Genomic DNA, 27176 nt, shown 5'->3' with positions numbered 1-27176 from the left:
ACCTTTTGATCATTTCAAAAGAGTGGGCTTTTGTAATGAATAGCTTTGCTCTGTATAAGCACAGTGAAAGCATGTGTCACGCGGTTATTTAAGATGTGGATTTATACATTTGTGCACTAATATGAATGAGATGCCCTGCTCAAAAATCTTGTGGTGAGATTTTAATGACGGAAATGCTTTTAGCAGCAGGCATTGTACTAGATGTACACATAGGAGGTGGGGATGGATGGATCCTTAAACCCTCAGCAATTTTCTTTATAACAGTTTTTTTTCACAAAAAGGAAATTTCTTCCTGTTTCTTGACATGAATGCGAAAAACAGAAGCACTGAAAAACTTCTGCACATAAATTGACTTTGGTGTCCATCTAACACTTGCTTACTATAGTTCACATGTTTAATGCCATTGTAAGAGGAAAGAAAAATGTTTTGTAACATTAGGTAGTTAATAAACTTTTGTCTTTTTTAAGTTACATAAGTAAAAAATGCCTGTGTTATGGGAAACCATTGGTGTGAGTGAAATACATGTGTTTGATTTCACAGACACTTAGAATTTTTTTTCTTGTTGACATCCATTCTTGCCAGCTTGAGTAATAGTATCACAAAATGCTGGTAACAGTGACATGCTGAAGTCTTAGACCACACTTGGCTGGTGAGAATTAGCATGAAAGTCAGTGGAGCTACGCTGATTTATGCCATGAAGATCTGGCCCACAGCCAGCGTGTTTTCTTCAAAGATGTTTGGCGATTGCAAAAGAAATGTGCTTTGTGATGTGCTTTCAATATTTAACACACCATGATGAGAGATGTATGGGTTATAGACAGTAAACTTGTAGCAAGGTCTGTCTTCCTGCCCTGGCATTGTGTGGTCGTAATGTTAAATGTCCTCTCTGGTGAGTGCTCACTGCTTCTCAGGAGTGAGGGTCAATTAAAAAAGGCTTGTAAAGATTTTGATTTATTTATTCCAAATGTTTATTTCTTGATTTAATGCCGCTCCTCATCCATGTGCCACTTCTCAGGCTTCTTCATACTGCATTACGTATTTTCTGTCTTCTTGGGTCTTGATGTTCTCAGATACTTTTGCATCCCTTTTTGTCCATTCTTAGCCTTTCTTTATCAGTAAACTTCCCCCCAGATCACTCGTAGCAGTTGCTGTGGAGTCCAAAGTCTCAGTATGTCTGCAGGAGCTTTCTAGTAACACTGTTTTGCATACCCTACTGTGCATTAAATTTGTATGCTAAGGGAATGCATGACATCTCCGCTTACGTGGGATGTGGCCCCAACTGCCCTGACTGTGTTTCACCACTGCAAATTGTTGGGTAGGTTCCAGATTCTTTTCTCCCTTGGAGTTTTCCTAATTGCACAGTTTTTGACTATATTTACAGCATTTCTTTGTTTCCACATTTGACTGGTTTTCCTGGCTTCTCCAGGTGTGGCAACTGCTGTGTTTGCTGTAAATGTTTCATTTGCTCACTCTTCTGAAGCATTCCGAGGCTTCAGGTGGGCCTGAAACTTGCTTAGCTGAGCCAGTAACAGATCCCTGTGCTGGAGTCAGTCCTGTGCTTGGTATCACAGCCCTATGCTTATGTTCCTCCGTGCCACTTTATTGTGTGAACATTGCAAATGGCAAGAAAGCATTCTAAAGGCTGAAATGTACTATGGCAATTTAAAAAAAAAAACCACAAACCAAAAAACATTGACTTAAACAACCCATAAGTGCTCTTACTACTATTCATACATTACTGAGTAATCTCTTTCTTTAATCTCTTTGCAGTATTACTCCACTGTAATGGAACAGCAAGTAAATGGACAGTTAATAGAGCCTCTACAGATATATCCAAGAGGTAATGCTTAACAAATTCTAATCAACAATGATGATATCAGTAAACTGTTTCATCAACACTTATGTTTTCGGGAGGTTTAAATGCACATAACATGATGTTTACCTCTTAATTTGGATAGAAGAATTCATTATTGTGGGGAGTGTAGTGAAAACTACATTTATTGCATATAAAATAGCTAATTTACTGGAGTAAATTAGGCTAACAAGATTCAGTTTGCATAGTGCATATTTATGTACATTTAAAAAACTCATTGGTGATGGTTGTGCATGTATTCAAACCAAAGCAGATGAATAACTTAAGTTTTGGATACTTAGGAAAATTGGGGTTTGTTAAGGTCTTTTAATGTCATTAATCAGTCTAACAGACTTGGGGAAATGTGACTGTCATTGTTCATTTTGAAAATGGGAACGTGTCTGTCACAGAAGCTCTATGTGTGACATATTTTATTTGAGATTTGGGCACTTCATGGTATCAAAATGATCACTACTACTTTAATAGTTCTCCTGAACAGGGAAAGATGTAATCAATTATGTGGGTTGAGGCAATTAAAAAATAGGTCATCTACATCCTGAACAAAAATCCGTAGGCAGCTAGTTAGGTTTTTGGGAATGCACTGCACTCTCTGAACTCAAATAATGGCTAAAAAAAGACTAATACATTACATAATTCCGCTGATTCATTCAGATGCTCTCACTATCTGGTCTTTGAATCTCTGATTCTTAATTGATGAAACAGATAAGGTTTAAATTCTCCAAGTAAATCTCCCAGCAATAAATTAATTGAAATAATTAAAAATTAAACTCTTCTCACTTAACTGATATTATACAAATAATCATACTATGAGTTTCCCAATTAAACATTCTAGACTTCCATTACTTACAACTCTCTGAAGTTTGAATTGGGCAATTAACCAACAGCCTTCTCAAACACATGCTAATAAGGTCTCAAAAGGAGGCTGGGTTTCCTGGTAGTTTAGTATGCTGCTGTGGAAAAGAGACTTGAATTCAAGGGGAATATGGAGGGGTTTTTATTTTTTTTTTTAAATAGGTCAGGCTAGGAGGATCTGATTGAGAGACGGACCCCCAGGTATTTGAGCTGTGGGACTCCAGAGCAATCAGCAGTTGAGATCTGTTCTCGTGATATGAGTGCAAGGACAGCTGTAAAGAGGGAAGCTATCTTCTGCCTCCTCCCAGGCTGAGATGGGAGGCTCTCAGCCTTTCTCCTGAACCCCTTTCTGTAGAAGGCCATTTAATTACTGACATACACTCTTGTCTAAAACCACTGACCACCACTTGCAAGAAATAAAGTGCTATGCTTTCATGTGGCTTGGAGAAACTGATACAGTGGATGACCCTAGTAGGTGGAGAACCCTTCTTGGAAATACAAGGCAATTAGATATATTTCCCCTTAAGCAAACAGTTCAAGGAAGTTGTGACAGGAGGCGCTCAGTAGCTGGCATGCTTGAGTGTTTAAAGGGACATTTTGAAATTACAAATTGGGCTTAACCTCCTTTTAGATTCTCCTTTTGGGTTGTTCCTGAAGAATCAGCCAAGTAGAGTCCTATTCCTGCTGCTGTCTCTTTTCCTATTTGCTTTACATCCAAGGATAATCTTTGACTACAGATTCAGAATTCATCTCCAGGCTGCTGAGGATACAATCCCCATGTATTGTTTCTGCATTTTCACCATTGGCTCAACTACGCACATTTCTGCTGGGTGTTTCCTCTTAGATGGCTTTAAATTGCTTCAGAGCTGAGTTGCTGTTTCATCTTTCCAAATCACCTTCTTAAAACATCTATTCTTTCTAGATTACAGCTTTAAAGCTACCCTGCACTCCCTTTGTACCCAGACTGCCTCTAAGTTCTGCTGCTGCTCTTCTGCAATATCGAACAAAATGTGCTTCCCTGCATTTTTTTTCTGTCGTCTTGTCCTGCCTCTCTAATGAACATCCCAAATTTTGTTAGCACAAGCACTTTTCTTTCATGCCCTTTTGGCCATGTCTCTCTACATACTGCAGTTTAAAGCCGCATCAGTAACGTGCAGCTTTTCTGCCTGTAATTTAAGGTTCTCCCTTTTTAAGAGCTTTCTTTTGCAAGCCCAGTCTTCCTTTGAGTCCTTTTCCCTTTCTGCCTCTCTTACTTCTGAGGAAGCCTCTCAGTTGCTGTCTCCAGTCAGCTTCTGGAAACTTGTGTCTTCCATAAAGCCTGCCAGCAGTAAATGTCTTATGTGCCATCCTGTGTTACCTTGGCTGTGCTGTATTAAATTGATAATTTAAAGGTCTTTAAGGGGAAAAATGCATTGTTGCAGTCTAGGTAGTAAGAGCCAGAGTTCTTTTTTTATACTGAAAATAAACCTCTGTGTATGCATATACATAAACAAGAGTGTGTGTGCATACACACTCACGTATATATCTCCTGTCTGTGTTATATATATCCCATAAAAAATACTATTCTTTTAATATGTTGTTCAAAATGTTGATTTTAATCTATTGGAAAAAATTTAGTATGCTTATATGTATTTTAGAATAGTTTATTGGGGTTTTTAGAATAGTTTATTGTTTTCTGGGTTTTTTTTTTTAATGCCCACAGTATCATAATATTTTTCTTCTTTAAGATGCACATGGTAATTTCTAATGTCATTTAAAGGCACATGGCCTGGCCCTAACCGATGTGTTTAATAACTATCATCTGTGTCCTTCTGACTAATAAATAGCTCTGTTTCCTGCTGTCAAAAATTGAAGTGAAATGCATGTGCATCAGAGAAAGAGAAAAATCAAATTCATCCCTCCTCAGACAATCAATCAAAAGTGACAGGCCCTTTAACATACAATTTGTAGGGCACTGTAGTTTTAAAATGGGAACTGTCTGTAACATGTAGCTAGAAGCCTTTGTGGCTTTAACATTTGACAAAAGCACATCCACTGAATGGAAGAACAAGGCAATATATAGTTTGAGAGACTTGAGGAAAATACTTTCTCCTCAAGCAGCATGTCCCTCTGTAAATCTAGACATCGTAATAAGATGCCACATTTGTACATCTGTGTCCAAAATGTGGCATTTTGTATTGCATTTATCCAGTATTTGGTTTCTTGAGACTGACATGTTTTTCCACATTTAAAACAAACTGTTTGCATTTGACAATATGACTAATTCATGATGTGTGGCAGCTGATTCCTTTAAAATACATCTTGCAAATATTTCTGTTAAATGCTAGAAAGAATACAACATGTGAAAATAATAGTGACATAAGATTTTAATTTGAATTACAAAAAGAAGCTGATAATTTAAGCCAACAGTTCTCTTGATTTTGATGTGTTTTAAGCAGAAATTAGAATTTATATTACATGGTGTCAGAAAGCTCTTAGCATTTATAAATGCTCACTCCTGCAAGTTAAAAATCCTGGTTCATAATTCCCACTCTGGGTCTTGTGAGGCACTTTTCAATCATTTCTCTCTGCTAATTTTGGTGTCACCCTCATTTCTTTTTAAAAGATTCATTTTGAGCAAATTTGTAAATGGCCCTGATGTGTTCTACAATTTAGTCAATTACTGTTTCAGCCTGCAAGCCTCCTGGGAAACGGAACATACATGGCCTGAAGGTACGAATTTCAATAATTGTTTCAGTAAAGTTAGATGGATTTGTAATGCTGTGTTCCACTTATTGAAATGTCAAATAAAACTGCACTTTCTTGAGCTCTGACAAGCAGATTTTTTTTTTTTTTTTGAGGGTGGGAGAAGGATTCATCTGCTGGGTGTTGGCTGCAATATCTCTATATACAGTTTTATTAAAAATGGAATTGCCTTCCTTTTTGTTTTTAACCTCTGTTAATAAGGTTCCTGAATTTTAATATTCAGTTTATCAACTAATGCCTGCTACTACTTCAAAGAGTTTAAAAAACCTCACCATATTAATTTGATTTCAGTAATTTATCTAAGTGTGGAAGGCACTGCAATGAAATTCTTTTAGGCTGTTCGATTCATTCAGGTATGCTTATTGCTTTTGTAATCATACTAATTTTGAAATGCAGAAGGCTATGAATATATTAAATGATTGTTTAGTTTTTAAAATGAGAATAAATGGTGGACATATAATCTCTTTTTCTGTATTATTTAAGTAAGCATTTAAGATGTAAAGATAGTATATTGTAGTCCATGAATTATATAGCCTGCTAACCTACATACAGGCGAGACCTCAACCATCGGCATGCCTAGCAACAAGCTAATTAACCTTCACAGTGAAATGAGAAATTCATGGCAAATTACAGGTTAATTAGAATAGTGTCCTCTGAACACAAACGACTGATAAAGATCCTTTCCCTGCCTGCAGGTAAATACGCGAGCAGGGTCTGCTAATAATAGCAGTTCGGCAGTCTCGGATTCCCTTCCAAGCAATAGGTAAGAGTCAAGAACGGAAGCATATGTTTTGTTTTGTGTTCTTTTATTAAAACAAAATGGAACCTTGTGCGTGGTAGTTACCAATGATAAGCTTCATGTTGAATAACTTTTTCAATATGACTACTGGGCACGCAGGAGTGAAGTGAGGAAGACGAAATTACCTTGATTCATGGATCTTGTTAGACTCGTACTGCTGGTTCTTCAGGAGAAGTATTTTCTGCCGAAAGAAATAAGTCTTTGCTGGGTATTTCAGATGGCTTTGTCCTTTATAAAGCATTGAAATACTGTTTGTGGGTGAGCTAATTTTTTTTAGGTGATCTAATAATCACTGTCTATGGCAAGGTCTGTATGTTCAGGTCTTTGTTGCTTATCTCATTCCAGGATTCTTTGATTCTAAAATTTGATACCCGATTCAGTAGGTTTATGATTGTGGGGTAAGATTTTTGAAACATCTGAACAGCTCAGGTGCCCTGTTTCATACAGTTTCAGCACAGTTTTGGAGACCATCTCCCTTATCTTTCTTTTTAAATTCCAGTCCTAATTTGAAAAGCCATATTAAGATCTTAAAATGCAAGAGAACTCCTTCTCTTTTTTTTCCTTGAGATCTGGTTTTAAATACTGGAGCATAAACTCTGCTTTATTATATGAACTGTTACAGGAAGTCATTATACTCAATACTGATGTTAGAACAAATAAACAAAAAACCCTTATGTATTCTTAAAAGGAAATAAGAAAAGTCTGGCTCCATCTTCTTCAAATAAGAGCGTATTTGAAACGTGGGAATAGAAGTCTCTGGAGGTCCCTTTCAACCTAAATTATTCTATTATTCTAATAAGCATATAATACTACATTTGTCTGTGCATCAGCATGCTGCTCCCTTTTCTCTCCAAGAGCATTTTGAAAAGAAAAATTGATGAAGATGAACTGATCAAAGACACAGTCATACCGCATTAAGCGTGTTCAGTCAGTGAAGTGTCGGTACCCGTTCTGGCGGACACCACAAAGTGCTGCAGTGGTGGGACTGTCCCACAAACCCTGCCTTAGTGCGGTGGGAGTGATGTGACATGGTTACCCGTTGATGAGCAGGATGCCACCCCACATGGTTGGCAGCAGTGCTGGAGTTGTGCTACAGTGAGTAGCCCCATTCAAGTACCACTAAAACCAGTTTTGATTTTCCCTTTAGTGTCTTTGCTAATGGAGGAGATATAAAAAGAGAGCCAGTACCCTGGGTGAATCTCTTCTGGCAAAGTTTGTCCCCATCCCTTGGGGAAGATTTGCTGTCTATTGCAATGGTGAAGATCCTATCCAAGACTGTTTACAGAAAATAAATCTGAATGTCTTTATGAACTGCAGTCCTCCTCCCAATCTATCATACCACTGAACTAAATAAAGCTCCTTTCTGTCGCTGTTGTGCTTTGGCTTTCAGTACTTCCTGTACTTTGAGCTTGTTCTTAAAGTGCATTGAAAATGAGGCTTCTAGAAGATTCTTGTCACCTTATTTGGTGGTTAATTGCCATTCCTTTTCCGAAACCTTCTGCACTATGAGTTTTGTTTTTGAAGTAATTGAAAGTCTCTCTTTGTTTCATGTTCACAAATTGTTAGTCATGAAAGATGACAAGATCAACTTATGTTTCCTTGGAAAACTTAATTTTTCTTTAAAGTAGTCGTGGGAACAAGAGGCCTATTAAAGAACAAAGACACCAAATATGAAATCTGTGTTTTCACTGTTCTTGTTAATAATGATCTGTGATCAAGACACGTGCACATGCTTTCAAGAATATATTATTTTGTACTTTTTTTTTTTAACCTCAGTAATAAGAGCAGAATGTGTCTTTGAGATTAAGTTTTGCAGACATATTGCTACCTAGGCAGTTCGTTGTGTTGAACGTACAAGGAGCAGAGTTTGTCAGGAAAGGAGGTGAAGCAGTACTTTGTGAGTGGGTGGAGGTAGTTTGAAGCCACTAATAGTTTTACCTACAAAACACACCAAGCTGATAGTTGTGGTTTGTTCAAGTTCTCTTAGTAGAAGAAAATAATAGGGGTCATTTTGCGTAATGTAAGACTAGTGACACGGGAGTAGTTTCTCCTGAAAAAGCATAGGGACTGCAGCAGCAAGTTGACCTGGAATGGATACATGTGGCAATCTGGCTGGACTCACCCACCTCAATTTGGGTATGTCCCTGAGATGCCTAAATCAGGAGTTGTACTCACCTGCTCACCATGCTCCAATCTAATGTCAGTTGAGGTAGTGAGGCATCATTGATGGCACACTCTTCTGTGGCAGATTTATAGAAATTATTGAGGGATAATGCCTTAAGGGGTTTTAAAATAAGATAAGGCACCTGAAAACTAGATGTGACCCTTATTTTCCTGTTGTTTTTTGAAACACTTGGTTTGTGAGGGTATCTTTTTTTTTTTTCTTTTCTTTGAACTGACAAACAATAGGTTGTATCTCAAGGGTAGTATAGTCAGGTATCTAAAAAAGCTAGTTTGTAAAGGTGAAAAATATATTGATTTTCTTAAGTGTTCATTGTTTCTTCATTTCTGCTGTCTGCAGTTTGAGGAGTAGCTATACTGAGTATCAGTCAGCATTGCTAAAGTTAAATCTATTAGAATATGTAACCATGAACTTAACCTGTCGGCTTGTTGTTTCTTATGGTTTCACTTTATTTTATAGAGATGGCACAGTCATTTAAAATAATTGCCTCTTATTTTTCAGCTTAAAAAAGTCTTCTGCAGAGCTAAAGAAAATACTTGCAAACGGCCAGGTAGGTGCACTGAATTGAGTCTTGGCTACACACACGTCTTGTTACTGCCTAATACTGCAGTGATTGGCATACCACAAATAGGTGGAGAGATGCTTACTGCTCATTTAGTTGTAATGTGTTCTTTTAATACAGAACTGGAGGGACCATGAAAACCTTCATGATATGAATGAGTTATGTGTCCTGATTTACTTTGATTGGCATAGCAATTTGCTTCCCATTTCTCCAAATGTGCTAATCAGATTTAGCTCCAAATAGATTGAAGTACCTCACACATGTTGCACTGCTGCCACAATTTCAGGGAAGAAAGTTAATCAATTTTGAATAACTAAGTCAACTGCTCAGTTAGAATGACCTTCGTATTCTTTAGAACAGTAGATACTTAAATATTTAGCAGGTTCTTGCAAGGAACCGCTCTGTACTATTTGGAATCACCTTACATTGTAGCTTCTTAAAAAACAAACAAACAAAAAACTAAAACAAAAAAAACCCCAAAGTTGTAGAAAGCTGTCTTGTTACTTTCTCTTCCTGCTCCAGGCATTCAGATTCTGGCACCCAGGAGTGAAAGGTTTAATGTAACAATTGATGGACAAGTGGATGTTCTGGACAGATGGAGCAATCATTTCTTACCCATTTTGATCTGAATGTATGGGCAGGCTTGTAGTAGCGTAATGACATTAAATATACACCATTAAACTAAACTACCTTAAAAGAATCCCGGATTCTTCAGCAGCAACATAAATATGTTTTAACGTTTGTCATAGTGAAAGCCCTTTGATAGCCTTGGAGGCAGGCACCTGTCCATTGCGATCAAGCTTGCCTATTAGGCTCTATTGACTGAGACATCTGTGTCACTGCAAATAAAAGACTCTTATTGATTTTCTTAACTGCTGTTCACTTCCCCTCCATGTTTCGAAGGTTGAAATCTTAATTATCTCAGATGCGTATTCAGTGCCTTCACACAATGACCTCTCCAAGCCTCATTGGCATTTCATGAATCAAGTAGTTGTAGTTGAGCGTGTCAAGAAGATAAAGGCTGGTCTTCATGCTTGTCCTTCAGTATCACCTGTAACATTGTGGTCTAATAGATGAGAGTGCCCCTCTAAAATGTGAGTCGAACATCCTGGTATTGCAACCTTGCCTATTTGGCACTGAATCCTTTGAATACAGCTTGGAAATGTATTTTTAAGCTTGTCATCATTGCTTATGTGCAGACTTAGTTTAATAGTCACAGATTCCTACCAGGTAAATCTGTTAATGTTTCAAAGTTATAGCTAAACAATATATTTTTCTGGATAACTTAAAATTATGGAAGTACCAGCAGCATGCTTCTGAACTTTTAAAATTAAGTTGATAATTGCTCCAATATTACTAATTTTTTTAGAAGTAGAATTACTGAACGTGAATAAAAGCCACCTTTTTGTGATTGAGTCCATAAGCTGTATTTGGCATTTTATTTGTTCTAAGTAATAGAAATTAGTATTTTGTGTGCCCTGCAATAGATTGTTACAGATTTCTTTCCTGCATAGTAGAATTTTAGAAAGATATAAAGGAACCAAAACTTTTACTATGATATTAAAAAATGTTACTTTAACCCATTTAAAAAAAAAAGAAAATTCAAAGTAAGTTTTAATACTATTTTATTCACCCTGCTCTGATAGGAGTTACACTGTTTTGTCGAGAGAAAATGCTTTTTGTTATGCTGCATTGTGTTCTGCAACATTTGGTCACAGATCCGTAACTGGAAATAGGTTTTTAGTTGTAACTTTAACTTTTCCCCCTTTTGGGGGATTAAGTCACACTTATCGTTACTTAAATATGGGTTGGGTTATTATTTTTTATTATTTTTTGGCAGTTTATGCTTTCAGGCATTCATAATGGTATTCCTCTAGTAGTTTCCATTTAGGTTTAATAAGGAATTCATATTAATCATTAAAAGAAGGGGACATGATTCTTCAAGATAATCAAATATTGACAGGTTAGAAATAGCTTTCTGCCTAGGTTCATTGATATAGGTGATGTGATATAAATATTTATTTCTTTTCTGTCACTCAGAGTAAATGCCACCAATTGATTCAGCATTGATATAGTGTCAACAGTTCATAAGAAACATTTGACTGGCTTGTGTTTTCCGATTAGTCTCTGCTCTATAAAGTGGGATTTACTAAATCTCTTCAATTGTCTGCTCATAGAGTGTGACTGCTTTCTGAAACCATTATTGCTTCGATTCGTAAAGCAAAGGTGTGACTATAGGACTTTGCCTCTGTCAGGCCTCTACATATAAAATAAGGATTAATTGAGCATTTTGTTTTTAATGATTTACAAGAGATAGACACTGATTTCTATCAAAAACAGCGGGTATAAGCAAGGGATGTTTTGTTTGCTGATCCATAATTGAAGTCTGTTTCGCTTTTTTCATTAATTCTGTTAATATTGGCATCCAATCAAACTTGGTTTTGCAGGTTTAATATTCCAGTCCTTGCTGTTGAGTTCATTGTTATTATGTTATCATTTTATGATTGAGAATCCAGTTTTCCCAGTAAAATAAATAAATCACCACATGTTTTTGGCATCTTTATTTGAGCCAGTAAATCACACTTTATCTCTCTATCGGTTGCTGGCAGATCCTTGCTCCACCCCAGTCTTCCTATTTCACCCTGGGTTTCTGGTTGCTCCTTTGTGCACAGAGAGAAGAAATGGTGCTGGACTGGCAGCAGGCACGAGCAGTGCGGCATCAGAGGATGGAGCTGCTCCTATCTCTGGCTTTTAGGGAACGGTGTGAAGAAAATACTCTGCTTTTACCAGTTAGCAAAAAGCAGGAGAAAAGAGAATACGCTTCATGTCTGGTTCTGCTCAATTTGTTGCTTATAACTTGTGTAACTACAAAAAATTCTTCTTTTTTCCCCCCAAGAAGCAAATATACGAGTATGTTCATGGCTTTGTGGATTCATTTAATTTCTCTTAAGAGTTTTGTTTAGAAGAACATTGCTGGGAATATAGGAAAGAGATGTTTGTTGTTAGCTCAAAGACTGGAGAATTAAAGTCTTCCAGTTTAGAAGACCGGAACTTCTTAAACACAGTGTGTGCTTTAAATTAACGAATACTGCAGTCTGAGAGAAATTATTTTTAGCACAAGGGATCCAGTATAGATTCTTTACGTATTTTAAAACCCATTCATGAATTATTGCTCCTCATGAGGTGTCTTTTTTTTCCCCTCTTTTTATTTGCATTTTCTGATTGATGCAGTAAGCAAGATAGCTTTCAGTAATAAAATAAATTTTCATTTTCATCATAAACCTTGATATTCGAATGGGACATTTCATACCCTCTGAAGATACCTGGCCCAGGTTTAACTACAAATGGGTAATAATGTAGAGTCAACTTCTGCTTTGAGGTATTTTGAATTTTCTCCGAACTCAGAGATTTTAACCTCACTGGAAGAAATGCATAGAGGAAAAGTATTTCCTATGAGAAACAAGCATGCTTTTTATTCAGGTAGTGAAAGGAAGGAACACAAATTTGGGAGTTCATCATTTCTGTCCTTAAAACTTATTATTTTAAGTTAAATATTCCATTTTCTGTTCGTAAGATGTGCTGAGTATTGACTCTTTAGGGCATTTCAGCTTGTTACCATCACTTACTTGTTCTAGTTGAAGCCAGGGGCAAAGTTCCTCTTATCTTCACTGACATAGTATGGAAGGGGATGCTTAAACATGGCTTAGTAACTGAAGGGGACATGTCCCCACTGAATTTTAAAAGCCGTTTCAGAAGTTGGATAAATACAGATAGTTAGCTTATGGCAAGCTCTGCGTGGCTCTCACCATGGTGCTTGTGGTACTTGAAATTGCTAATTTCAAGCTATCTCAGATGTGTTTACGTGATCTCTAATCACATTAATGATAGCAGACCAGACATATCATTAGGAGGCTTTTGGTGCCTTTTAATACACAAAAATGACAAGAGTCTTTAAGCAGCCATGCCAACTCATGTAAAATGTTTAACATGGTATACCATAAAATATAAATAGTTACTAGAAACGAATTAATGTTTCCTAGGAAAACACCTTTTAAAAATGGGACTTGCCCAATCATTTCCTACTTAAAATGATCAGGCAATGAGGGAGATCTTTTTGGAATAGAAAATGCATACAGTCCAGAATTTATTCTGATTAAAACATTTATTTTCAGGTATACATGTGTGTTGCAAAAATGTCTTCGGTAATTTTTTATTTTCTATTTTTAATAGGTAGTTTAGCTGGAAAATCAGTATATGTATTTGTACAGGAGAAGGTTGAACTGTAGTTTTATATTTGAATTGCTCATTCGGCAATATAATAAGTTTTTATAAAAGCCATGTCAGATCCCAAATTCCAACATTTGCAATCAGCAGTGCTTGTATCGGGCTTCTGTCTGAATAACTGAGGATACTGTCATATCTGGAGAGTTGTCCTAGTGAACAGAACGATTGAGGCAAGCAATTAGTTGTGTATTTCAAGGAAAGTTATTTTTATTGGATAGCAATTCAAGACTATTTTTTTCTGAAGATTTGCTTTTGTTAAAAGGTATACAAATTGAGCACTACAAAGCAATCCTACTGACAGAACTGTCACTCAATTAGTATCAATTATGCTGATTCCAGAATAAATCATAAACTTTTCTAGCCATACTTAAGATGACAGTTTTCTGTTGGATTGTTTCCATTCACCTCCAACTTTGGCTTTGGTTATGTGCTGTTCTGGAGACCCTTTTCCTATCAGTATCTGTGACCTGACCCTCTTGAGCTATATTATATCATTCCATTTTGACACCTTTTATCAAACTTTAATGAAATGACCCAGGCAAACAAATTGTCATTAAACTTTCCATCACTTTGTCCCTTGGTATCGTCTTTTATAAATTGGACAGCAAATGTTGTATTGATCTTCTCGTTCTTGCAGCTGAACTTGAAATGACCCAGACTGCTTGTTGTTTATGGCCTAGAGTTGCTTTTCCTTGACATTTCCATCCACAGCATGACATCTCTTTTGTTTTTCTTTCTTTCTTGTGGAGATGAATGAACAAGACATACGGTATCGAGACATCCTCGGTCATGGCAATGGAGGCACAGTCTACAAGTGAGTGTTGAATTTCACTTAAAATTTTTGAAAATAAGATTTAACAGCGCTCTTTTTTTTACCCTTCATATTTGTATTGAGATGTAGGTGGGCCATTGCTGCTATGCAGAAAAGATTATAAAAGAAATTCTTAATATAAACTTTTTAAGAATTCTCTTTACATATTTACAAGGTATCTGCTCTTGGGTGCTGTGAGGGCTGGTGCATTTTTATTATCTTTTTAATGCTTAGTTTTGAATCCCTCCTGGGTAACAAGTTAATGGTTCACAAGTGGAACTTGAAATGTCCTGAAGCATAATGAATTGCCTTCAGTATTTGCAATGCCATTATTCTTGCTGGCTTACCACGCCCTGTGCTAGCCCAGTACTGAGAATGACACCAGTGGGATGTGATGACACCATTGCTCTGCCTTTCTCTGGCAATTCAAAATTAGTAAATACCCCTGTCACTGTTGCAGTGACTTGCCTCCCTTACAAGCAGCTTCACACACAGGCTGATAAATATATTAAATGATAAACTCCCCTAAATTTTGGTAGTGAAGCTTATACCCTGCAGCCAGTATTAATTTTAATATTATAAAGATTATAATAGCAGAGATACAGTTTTCTTGACAGGAAAGTCTTTCTCATGCATAGTGCAAAGTTTAAACTACATAATGTAATATCTGGTACTTAATAGTCTGCAGTGGTGTATGAAAAATATTCCACTAGGAATTAAGAAATCCATACTTTATAAGAAAGCCCTGAGGGAGTAATAAAGGTTTCCTCCAGAGAGCTATTTACCATATACAGTAACCCAGCATCCCATTATGATTTTGTTTATACCTTAGACATTTTAACTTTGATATTAACATTTTTTTTAAATGTTTTAAAAGCTACGGTGCATTTAGTTTAGTTTCTAATTGGCTGCCAACATTGCAAAATTACTCTCCTTGCAGAAGATTTAATGAAAATGAACTTCTAAAACCTTAAAGGAACAAATCCAGTCTTTGAATGGACTCTTCAGAAATCAGGTTAGCCTTATAGAGGGAATGTAGTTCAGAAATCTCATTGACGTTCTCTTGTAGAAAGATATTCCTAGACCAAGAAACTTGCAGAAACGGTATTGTTTACTTACTTTATAATAAGAAAGATTTGAGAGAGGGTTTGAACTTTACAGCTCAGTCAGTGACTTCTTGGTGTTTTCTGATTTAGAGAAGGTTGCTTCCCTTCTCCGTGCGCTGATAGATGCTCTGGGAGTGATGTAGGTGGAAGAAGCATCACAAAGGACGGCCACATGCTCTGGTCCCTGTGGAAGGCACTTGAGGCACAGTTAGGGACAAGGAATATCCCACAAAGCGATGGAACCCACATGTGTCATTGTTACCCAGTTCTGGGTCATTTTCTTTAGAGAAGTAGCTGAAATAAGGAGCTAGCAATTTGAAATCACGAGCAGCGTAAGAATGGCCATACAAGGTTGTACCAAAAGTCTCTCCCCTTTATCCTGTGTCTAATAGTGGCCAAAGTCTAAGGAATGTAAACCAAGGCAAGTGAACGTGTGCTTTGCTAATGTTTTTGCACTGAGGATCTGCTGAACTTAATGTCTGTTTGGCAACTTGCACCTGCCCTACTCAAAAGGAACAGCTCTATTCCACGTTTGCTCTGTGTGCTTAGTGCGTACAATGATGCAGTGCTTTTAGGTGGTATAAAAATATCTCATTCTTTTATAATGTTGCCACATACTTAGTACATATTTCACGTTTTGTAAAATTCATATGGAAAATTTGGATAAAATGCTGTGTAAAGCCAAACTTGCACTTTTTTACTTCTGTTTGTATTTCTGAAAGGTAGTATAGTTACATGCCTGCTTTTTGTTTAATATTTTTACAAAAATATTTTTCTCTTGTGATGAATACTACTTTAGTAAGAGTCTGCAGGAGTGATGAAGGAAGAGAGGTGTGAACACTTGAGGTGCAGAGGATAATAGTGCAGGAGGGAATGTATAATACTTCTGACACTTCTACATTGGCTTGCTGCATTGTGTGGGCTGATGCTGTGATCTGCTTCATTAAGTGGTCGAGTGTTGCATTTGCCTGCAATTTGGGAAAGTAAAAAATTTTACCTGTAAAAACATGAGCCCTCTTCTGTGTCAGGGAAATATTTTACCTTTCTTCTTCCTTTTTATTGCATTCATATTTTAAATTAGCAGTTGCAGTGAATTCACAGTATTTTCTGCAATGCAAGTGTCATTCTGCACTGCTCCAGGGAATGTGCACTGTTTTGACATGTGGATATTTTACACATTCCTGAAGTTTGACTTTCTTTGCAATGCAAATAATAGCAGGATATAAATATGAAATAGAGTTTTCTCCCCAAACTGGCTTCTAAGCTATGCGTTCCTCTCAGATCTTCCTGAATTTGTTTCTTGGTGCATTGGATTGAAGAGTTGTACCCATTCACTCTTTCATCCCTGAAGAGCTGCTGGTTGCTGTTGTTGCAGGGAGTTGGCAGTAACCGTGTGGTGGTGATGTGCTTTGGACAAAGCACAGACAGAACTTCCTACCTTGGAGCAATTGCCTCTTTGTAAAAGGGAGCCTGTTCTCCCTCACCAAAGGAGCATCTGTGCTACACAAGCCAATAAGAAATTGCAAAATGGAATACTTACAGGTAGCTGGATTGCACTAGTCATAGATAGCAGCCCACATATATTTTATTCCAGTAAATCAATAAACATTTGTCAAATAAAATTAATTGCAAATGTTTGGCTGTTTTCCTCTTCCAGCATTCCTTGCTGTCGGTTTGTTTCAGAAGAGGCTGTGTGTAGTATTGATCTGAATCTAAAGAATGAGTGTGTCTGTGTGGTATCTTTCTTTCTTTCTAGCTCTTTATACTAAGTCATATCCATTATGGCAATGATATATTATCAGCATTTAACAAACAAGATAGCGTGTTGCAGGTCGCTGAGCAAAAATTTTCAGCCTCTCTTTCCACGTGAATTAACTACTATTGAAATAGTTTATTGAGATTGAAGTATTGATCACTTTTCATGCTAACCTTGGCTTAAGGGAGAGAGAGGAGGTGTTTTTGTTCTCTTTGGAAGACACTATGTTTAGTTAGAAAACGTATTTCATTTATTTGGGTTCTTTACAGCTGCAACTGTTTTATTGCTTGGAGAAGAGGTGTCTTAGCTTTATTTTTATGACAGTATAATTATACTTTAGAAATACACTTGATTACTGTGTGTAGCAAAATTGTTCCAGTATATTGGCTTGGCCAATATTGCTATACAAACAACTTTTCAGTCAATTGAGTCTGGTAAAAAAATCAATACTTTATAGCAATATTTCTAGTGAGAACTTGCTGAATCTAAATGTTTTTCCTTTTCTAAAAAGAAGGCGGTTTTTTAGTTGTTTGACTGCCTATTTTTCCCCTACCTTTTAGTACACTATTTTCTTAATTAAGGAATGATAACAATTATAGAGTTAGATATGGCAAAAACAGTTAATTATTCTTGCTTTCTGATTGCTTATATTTTCAAAAATACATGAGAACATACAAATAATCCCAAACTGTATATTCAAAAAGTATCTTTGAATATACAAACAATCAGAAAGAAAGAATTCTTCCACTGGTGTATAGTGGGCAGCGTGTACCTTGTCTTGAGTAAAGATTGTCAAGAAAGTGATGAAATCTGCCATAACACGGACTGAAAGCACGCCAGTATCTTTCTCCTCTGTTTGCCAGTCCTTATAAGTAGTTTACATCATTAACTGGGATTTCCGCTTTCCGTGGAGTATCATTAAGTCGAATTTTTTTGAAACTCTCAGGTGCCATTATTTCATGGAGGTTCGACCTGACAAGAGGGCCCTAAGACTGTTACTCTGGTTAGACACACGACCTTCCAGCTCTGCGACAGGTTTTCTAATTTTTTATCAACTATTTTATAGAAGCTGGTAGGATGGAGAATGCACAGTTTGAGCTGTTTCACAGCAGAAAACTTCTGTATACCAGTACATCTATTTTATTTACTTAAATTGCTTTTTTGGAAAAAATCATTCACAGGTAGGTCCAAAAGACGTTTAAAGTATGTGCTTCTGTGCTGCATCTTTTAGCTTGATCATTGGCTGCAGAGCTCTGAGACTGTTTTGGTAAGATTTCTCCTTTTTACTTCAGTGAAAGAAGGTTAACATTTTGGTTTGTAATGGGATGTATACACTCTGCCAGCCAGTCTCAGGAGTAGCTACATTAAATTATTTACACCTAAAATGCTTAGTTGTATATATTTTGAACCTAAGTATTACAGAGTAGAGGTATTTATCTCTGGCAAATAATTACTCTGTGAAGTCTCTTCTCACGTGGTATATCTAAAGTGTCGCGATTTCCTTCCTTTATGTACAAGCAAAAATAATATTTTTCTCTTATTTCATGTTTTCTAGTTTTTGCAATTGTAGCTAATGAGAAGTGAGATGTTCAAGGAACTCTGTTTAGGGCATGGTATAACCTTCTGTGTGCCTGGGATTTTTTAAAAATGTTTGTTGGGTATGGTTTGTAAATCTTTGGATTCTGTTAGAGGAGTCTTCAGCAGCAGCAAGCTGTAACACTCTGTATACTGAAATAAACATAAAGTCCCAATGATGCTGTAACTAATTTGTGAAGCTACCTAGTATCTGGGAGAGAGGGAAGAAAACGGAGAATCGGTTATCATCTTAGCAAAATGCTGTTAAACCAGACGGCTTCACTTTAAGTTGAGTAATTGGGAGAGAAGTGGCTGTTGATGATGTACCGCCCAGAAGAATTGTATAGCTAGGGAAAATACGGATAAACGTGGAAGCTTAATTTGTTTGAGCAATTTACTTGAGCAATTTTGCTGTTCGGTTGAGTTGTACATTCCAGCATATGCCTGTTTCTTTATTCTCTATCTCAACCAACCTTGGGGTGCCCCATTAGCACGTTAAACATAGTGCATGGCAAGACAGCTGGAAAGTTGCTATCTCTTGCAAGACAGCCTGCAAACGGTGCCTTGCGAGTGTGTTGCAGATCCTCTAACATTAGCAGGGAAAAAGTTATGTCAGTTCTGGAGTGAGGAAGCTGGAGGAGATTTAGCAGTTTTTGAGAGTGAGGGAGGTGGAGGTGATTTAGCTCTATTTGGAATGGTGATGGAATAGCCGGAGTGTATCATTGCCTTGAGGAGCTTTGACTCAGCAAGATTTGTTCCTTCTGGCTTGTCCCATGGCTTCTAATGCAGGACATTGGTGCTGTCATGAAGGAGGTCCCTCAAGAGGGTCTCTATAGTCCCAGTTTGTTCTTTAAAAGCAGTAATCATCATGTACCTGAAATGTTGTGGGAAGCCAGTCTAAATCTAAGCAGAGCTGTTGCTCTCCTCTGTTCATTTGTTTCTGTATTTCTGTATGAATATGCAATACAATGACAATAATTTGCCCCTCTTTAAAATACTTTAATTCAAAGATTATTTGGGCCCTTTTGCAAAGGAGCTAGTGTCATCCTCTGCACATGGCAGAGGGTAAACAGAGACAGAGAGGGAAATTATCTTCCCAAGGCAGCAAAGCAGCGACAGAAGCAGGAACAGAGCCCATCTGTGCAGGTTCCCAGCCCGGAGCACTGCCAGCTGACCCACGTGGCTTCATTGGTATTGTATTTCCAGGGGAGGTTCTCACTACACATTGCTTGTCCCAGCCTCGTGCTTGATGCGGCTCTGAAAAAAGGAAGTACAAGCAGGTTCAATGTTTTGTTTGGCGTTAAAACAAATCTGTGGCCATGTGAAGTCTGAAAATCGCATCTCCCTGCATTCTTGTGTTGCAGTTGTGGAGGCATTTTCCTTTATTTCCTTTCCCAGGCTACATTCATTTTCTGTTTCTCTTGTTTTGTTTTATTTTTAGTCACACTGAAAAGCATTGGAACAATAATAGCTGGACTAAGTTAGAAATACGCCACCAAATTTCTGCATATTATCATTGCAGTTTAAACAAGACTGACCAGTGATTGCTGTTCACTTGTTTCTTTTGACCCCAGCTATCACTTGCCTGCCTCATAAAATCTGTTATGCACAAAAGTGCATAAAATGAAGATGAAGTACCTCCTTCAAGTCTGACAAAACCCATTCCTTTGCAGAATGGTAGCTGCAGTGAAAGTAAATAAATGAATGGACAGCAATCACAGCCTAGTTGATGAAACTGTTCAATTAAAGCACAGGCATTTACATGGTGTAATTTCCCTAAATTGCCAATGAGCCCCTTTAGACACAACCAGTGTTCAAATTGATTTCAGCATTGATTTTGGCTGAAGCTGATAAATTTCTGCTTGTTAGTTAAAGTAATTTTGCAGAAGACTTTGTACTGCAGTATTGAAGTGTTCATTTAGCTGATGGTTAAAAGAGGAGTTATTTACAGAGGGTTCTACTGTTGTTCTGAGATGGGACAATTCCCCGGTCATCTTTTTACTTTTAATTTTTAAGCTTCAGTATACAATCAATAGGTTATTGAAACTGATTAAAATGTATCCAGCCAGCTGCCTATGGCTGTTTAATTAGAAACTGGATGATTCTTAAATTAAAGTTGTTTTGTTTGCATTGTATGCCCATAGCTTGGAAGATTAAGAGAATAGTAATCCTGAAAATTTGAGTTTGTTCTTGTTACCAATGAGTGAGGTGGAGTGTGAGCATAGTGCAGCTTTCTCTGCAGCTTGCCCCAATGTGGGCAATATCATCTGTTTCTTGGTTACAGACAACACTGTGTATAGTAGAGAATTGGTGGAATTTGCCACAGCCAAGCTATGCCAAGCTTATAGACATTGACTGTTCCCTAACATAGAATACTTTTTAAAATAATGCTTTTGCTTATAGAAGTGAATGTGAAATGACAAGGGACAGAAGAATGTGTATTCATGTAGGAATCCTTTTTTGCCATTATGCTGCCAGTGATGTGTTTCAGACTCACTCCTTAATCTCTGATGCCTCTGTGAAGAACAGTGGGCATAACAACACCGGCAAGGTTGATGTTGATTTTTCCATTTCTTTTCACCCCAGATTCTTTGAAAATGCTCACTTAAAATGCTAAAAATTAACTGCTCAGATATCTGCTGGTCATCATAAAGATTAGCCAGACATACCCAGCTCCGATGTATAACCACCTTCCCTATACGTCACCACAGCTGTTTTGATGACAATGGCAAGGAGCGGTACAAGAGGAGCAATGCCAAAATTGTTTCTAGCATGTTGCTCATCATGGTGGTATCTCTGCAATCCAGTAGTGAATGGAGCAGTGTAACTAACCTCACGGTGTTTATGCTCTCAATCTGCTCCTGGGGAAGAGCAAGCTTTCTACTTGAAACTGAACCACAATTAGAAGAAAATGCTCTTTCAGCTATTACAGTGAATACCTAGAAAACTCTTGCTTCTTGATACAGTTCTGTTTTCTACTACTGGTCATTACTGAATTACTGAACGGCTCTGTTTTTCCTTAATAGTTGTTATGCTGTGAGTGTCATGAACGCATCTCGTGAACAAATGGTTTGGTAATGCAGAAAATCCAGCTTTAGGTCTCCTTGTGGAGACATGTTAGCATCTAAATTGCCATCACCATAGGATGTGACGTACTTTTTGGCTCACTCTGTTGCTTCAGATTTCTTCCTAAAATTGTGATGGGTTTACTTTGTACTGGCAGGCTTTATGCTGTGTCAGATAATGCCTGTCCGTGTCAGTCTAAGCTTATGACTGCTCTGCTGTCTTTTGTCCTTGCAGCTACTTTAAAGCCAGCAGCTGAAATACACGACTGTCTCTGTATCTGATCTGGGTTGGTCCTGTGGTAGTGAGTGACCTAGTATTGGGGATGGTGGCACCACAGCCTCCTCAAGCAGTGTCAAGGCCAAGCCATCTCCGTCTTTAGTCCTTTCTGTCTACAGGTCTTTCTAAGGAATGAGGACTGAATTGTAATGGGATGGGTACAAGGAGAGTGACTTGTAATCCAGTTTTCAAAGGTTGACCCTGAATGTTTGGCTGCAGTGGAGAAGGAAGACTCATATAAGTGGTAACAGATGGAAATAGTAGTAGGTTACAGCATAAAAGAGGTGAGGGATTCATTCTGCTGTGCTTAGGCTTGGATGCCAAAACCGCCTCTTTCCCACAGAGATGGGTTAAGTGAGACATTTTGCTATTCGGTATTTTCTTTATGCAGCTTCTAGTGCCAATTTTCTCTTTTGAAAAGTTTAAAATTTAGATAAAAGTGTTTTTTGTTTGTTTTCTAGTTTAACAACAAATCATTTTGCAATCAGTACTCAAGCATCTGTAATGGGATTTTAGATAGAGGGGGAGGTTGGTGTAGATTGCTGTTTGAACTAGCACAGTCCCCATAAAAACTCCTTTTTACAACTGCTGTGCACTTTGGATTTCCTGTTTTAACAGCCAGAGAGTCAGGCTAATGTGTTTGTCTATTGCAGAAGGCAACAACTGTCAAAGTGTTTATTTCCTAGAAACAATTTGAATCTGTTTCTGTAGATGGCCATCGGAGTACATGACAATTCCCGCATTAGACTGCCAGAGTCTGACCAGGAGCGTGACAGACAGTGGCAGTACTAGGAAAAAAGAGGGGGGTGGGGGGGAGAAAAAATTAACAGTAAAGCAAATCTGTGGGTGATTTGCTGCATATAGTTTGCAGCTGGTGACTGCCATGTCATTCTGCAATGCATAACACTTAGAGAATTGTATTCATCTTGCGTGACACTGACGCAGTCATTTTGCTCTAGGTTATTTCTCATAGGGCAGGAAAATGTTCGGTTTGACTTCGTTCAGTGCCCTTACATCCTAAGGTGCTGCTTGCTACAACCATAGCTTTTTGTGTTAACTTTTTAACTCAAATAAGAAACCTAGGGCTTCTACATGTATGTTTGTTTCTGTTAGAAAATACTCTGCCTCAGTCCCAGAGACCTTTCGCGCGTGTTACTCTGTGCGTCGAGTGAGGAGGATGTCTGGAGGACTTCCTCTGCAGTTCATCAGTGCAGTGCTACGGGTGAGCAGATATGGTGAAACGGGACCGTATTTGTGATTCTTGTTGAGTGAAATGACATCTTGATGGTTTTAACAAATGTGTGTAATGAGCACATACCAAGGTGTGAAGCAGAAGGAAATGTATCTGGGAGAAAGGACCTGAAATATTTACTTTTATTTTTACTTTGTGGCCTCAGGTTGCCACTCGGGAAGGTCATATTGGACATTAGGAGAAACCTCTTTGCAAGTAAGATGGTGCAGCACCGTTAACAGGGCATGAGAGTGGCAGGGGATCTCCATCCTTCGGGCTTTCAGCACAGAGCTGGACAAAGCTATGGCTGAGCTCATCTACTCCTCCAGTCCCACTTCAAGAGGGAGGTTGGATTAGATGGTGTGCAGAGGTCCCTTTCAACCACGCTTTCATCTGCTAAAAGCATCGTTTAGCAGAATGACATACCAACACTTTGGGTGAGCCAGTAGAGCTACAGCAGATCTGAGTTTGTGGCATTAGCCCTAAGTTTCTCTGGTACCTCAGCCAGAGGGGAGCATTGCATCCCTGCATCCTGCAGTCACATCACTAATGTAACAGTACTGTCAGTATATCATTTTGTCGTATTTGCTGATGTTAGTTATATTTCTAGGAAGGGAAGGGACTGACTCATTGGCATAGCAGACAGGTCATGGCTTTCCCTTGAATCATTTGGTCTTGCCAAGGAATATCTTATTGATTAGAAATTGTTTCCATGGCTGTTGGGGGAAAAATATAAAAATACATCCTAGTGACCAGAGTGAACAGGTGGGAAGCAGGATCTTCTGCATGGTAGGCTGCTGCAGGTTTCTTCAGTGCTTTTTTTGCATCAGCAGTAGCAGCATGATAAAATAATTTTAATGAATTTTTGCTTCTAGGAAGAGACTGCATTTATTTTCAGTTTTCAGGTAATAGTAAACTCAGTTTGTAGTAGAAAGTTATTATATATGTTAGGAAAAGCTGTTTGAGAAAGCTCAAGGATCTTTGCATACTCAGTCTGTGCTTCTGATGTGACCATCCTTGAGTCACTCATATGTGGGCAAATGCTTTACAATTAAAAATTAGAAAACAAATTGAAAATTGCTGTTTCTCTTGAGTGCCTGCATGTTGAAACCTGAAGTTAGTTCTTTGCTTGCCCTGGAAGAAATTATACCACAATCACAGCAAGTAGTGCAGCACCCCACTGTGCTTTTAGGTACAATTTCTCACAGGGAGAATATAAAATTGTTAGTCTTAGCAAGTTGAAAGAGGGAGAAGATTTTTGTTTGGCATCTAAGCTATTTATTAAGAACCTTGTGCGTGTTCTGTTTGGTTGAGTTTTTTTATTTTACTTTTGAACTGAGTAGAAACTCGCCATATTCAGTGTATGAAATTTTTAGCATTAAATATTAGGATGGGCTATGGTTTGTTCCATAAAGATGTTTGAGCCAAAGCATCTAAGATGCATTTCTCCCCTGCTTTTCTTTGCAGTAGACCTCAGGAAGAACAAAGCAGGCAATGTGAAATTCAGTTACCTTTTTCTTCCTTTTCTTTTAAAGCGGAAACCAGCTGCTTCTGACACTTTCGTTTTGTAATTTGCTTTCCTGTAGAAACACTTCTTATATACGGGGGGAGAGATGCTGAGGAGCTGGCAGTTCCCCCAAAGCCCTATTCTAGTTTTCCATTATATTGATTTTTATTTTCTGGAACACAAGGGATGCACACGCTGTACTCCACAGTCCATCAGAAGTTTTTCCAGCTTAGCTGGAGGGCTTTGTTCAAGCAGAGTGCACGCTTGCTCACACCGTCTTTCTTATTCCCCAGAATAACCCAGCTTTTGCCACGGAGCTGGGCAAGCTGCCTTCGCACTGCTCCCTGAGGGGCACTCTTGATTTTCAGAGTAGAGGAGACAAAGTTATGCTAAAGGACTTGGCTCGCATGGGTCCCCTCAGGGCTTTAAATGTCTAGGGATATGGTTAATAGTCAAGGTTAATAAAATATTTGACACAGCCGTGCCAGTCTTGCTTAGAAGCTGTTCATTGTAATGGATGTAGGGGGCTCAGAGTAACAAACTCTAGTGGGAATGTGAAGGGAGACTCTAAATGTCTTTTCCCCAGTCAGAATGTTTCAAAGCACGTGGTGTTTGAAGTCTGCTTGTCCTTGTCTTATACGACATGCGGCAGCTTTAAGCCAGCCTCTCTGCATCGCCTGCCGTGCATGTTCACTAGAACTTCCCAAAAGGAGATGTCGGCCACTTCCTCCATCTCACATTAGCAGTGTGCCAGGGCAGGGGGGAAGGAAGGCCCCCCCAAAACTCATCTTCTCCCTATCTAGCTTCCAGCTTTCTTGCTCTGTTTTTCCCCTCTTTCTCGGAGCTCGTGCAGTGCTTTCTACCACACCACCTCTGTTGCTGGAATATATTTTTTTTTCTGAGGAGGTCTGAAAGTTGCTGCTTTCTTTAGTCCATCCTCCCTGAAGATTTCTTCCTTTTTTTGTGAAACCTATAAAAATTTTGTTGGGAGTTATGATTCTGAGTTACTGAAACTAGGTTTTAATTAAACAACGATCTCTTAACTTGGTCCCTGCACCAGGTACTGCTAATATGTGTAAGGGGTGCTCCTGCATTTACTGCTTTCTACTGTGTTGTTTGTCACCTTTCTCCTCATCTAGCAATGTTAAATTGGTTGCTCAGTCAAGTACGGGTTTTGTCCTTTATCTGTATTGGACATAGAAACAAAAATTTACGTCTGAGCATCAAGAAAGAACAGTTTGCTTCCGTGAAGAATTTTCATTTTCTGGGGAAAATGAGGATGAGTTATTTTCTTGTTTCCTGTATATATTCTGAGACTAAGATGCAATTTTCAACTACTAGCTTTTACTCTTCACTTTGAAGATGTCACCGCAGATTGGTTTAAGATATCTACAACTTTTTGAACTACCTGGTCTTTTTACAGATGCACGGCACCTATTTGCAGTCAGACTTTGGTGAATTTGAAAAGAATTAATTGTCTTGTAAGATTGGTATCCCAAAATGGATTCCTGAGTTTTGCTTTTTTTTAACTTCAGTCATTATCCTCAGCCTAAAAAAATGCTGTGGCTACAATAGCTAACAACTGCCTCTTTTTAAATAAAATAAAATGAAAAGTTACATGCAGAGTATTGGAGTTATGGTTTCTTTATGTGCAGAAATTGGGCACCAAATGAATTGTCTGATTGTTGGGTTTATTTTTCTACTATTTTAATAAGTACTATGTCATTATTTTAAAATTTATATTTTTAAAGTATTTTAGTATTGGAGAAAGTTGTTATTATGGTGGTTATTAGTCTCATAACACTTCCATCAATTTGCACTTAAAATAATAAAACACCGAGTTTATGGTAGATGCAGTTCTGCAGCTAACCTGGGTGGGATCTGGACCCCGCAGAAGAATATATTCTTAATTTGTCCCAATGTCTGTTAGGAGCTTCCTCTCTAGAGAGTAAAAGAGCAGTCCATGCCATGGTATTTGTCTTGTAAATTCCCAATGTAACTAAGAGACAGAGAGGGAAGGGGAAATGCACATCAGAACCTGCTTCCTGCAGTTGGCAAATTGCAACAAATTTAAATAATAATTTTTCTGTTTTTTAATAGTTGACACTTGGCATCAGGTGTTCAAAATTTCTTTTTAAACTTCTGATTGCAGAAGTTGGCTCTCTGATGTAGTACTGTCTCTTCAATTTCTCCTTAACAATAAATCATTTATAGCCACCTGTTCTCAATCATCTGTTGTAGCTTTTGCAGTGGGTCAAAAGCAGACCAAAACCAAACCCCAACAAAAAAGAGCAGAAAAATGAACTTGTTTTTCCAGAGCTGGTTCCTGCAAGGAATGAAATTTTGCAAACATCAAAACAGTGTTTTCCTTGAATATTTTGCATTTCAATGCATTGAATTTCTACTCTTCAAATTTGTCTTTAAGTAGTTCAGCAGCTATTTAGCAACTGTTTTCGCTCGTTTTTAACATCCACTTGTCTTTACTGTTAGGCACTGCTCAAATGCATTCCTAGCAAGAAGAGTTGTTGTAACTGTTTATTAGGTGACATCA

At 37.9% G+C, this 27176-nt stretch overlaps 1 protein-coding gene across 6 annotated transcripts in view; it reads left to right on the top strand.

Annotated features, from left to right (window-relative positions):
* The window catches only part of MAP2K5 (mitogen-activated protein kinase kinase 5), a 142214-nt gene that overhangs the window by 16538 nt on the left and 98500 nt on the right, over nt 1-27176 (top strand). For 5 of the 6 annotated variants that reach the window (XM_052808878.1, XM_052808877.1, XM_052808876.1 and 2 more), the window contains 5 exons: nt 1771-1840; nt 5397-5437; nt 6166-6233; nt 8953-9001; nt 14047-14111. In XM_052808878.1, the coding sequence (XP_052664838.1) occupies nt 1771-1840; nt 5397-5437; nt 6166-6233; nt 8953-9001; nt 14047-14111 (293 nt within the window). The remainder of the gene's footprint in view (nt 1-1770; nt 1841-5396; nt 5438-6165; nt 6234-8952; nt 9002-14046; nt 14112-27176) is intronic. The other variant, XM_052808881.1, reaches the window with a different exon arrangement.

This window comes from Harpia harpyja, chromosome 14 (assembly GCF_026419915.1).
Source record: "Harpia harpyja isolate bHarHar1 chromosome 14, bHarHar1 primary haplotype, whole genome shotgun sequence".
Classification (NCBI taxonomy): Eukaryota; Metazoa; Chordata; class Aves; order Accipitriformes; family Accipitridae; genus Harpia; species Harpia harpyja.
The sequence above is the reverse complement of the archived record's forward strand: the minus strand, read 5'-3'. Positions and strand labels throughout refer to the sequence as shown.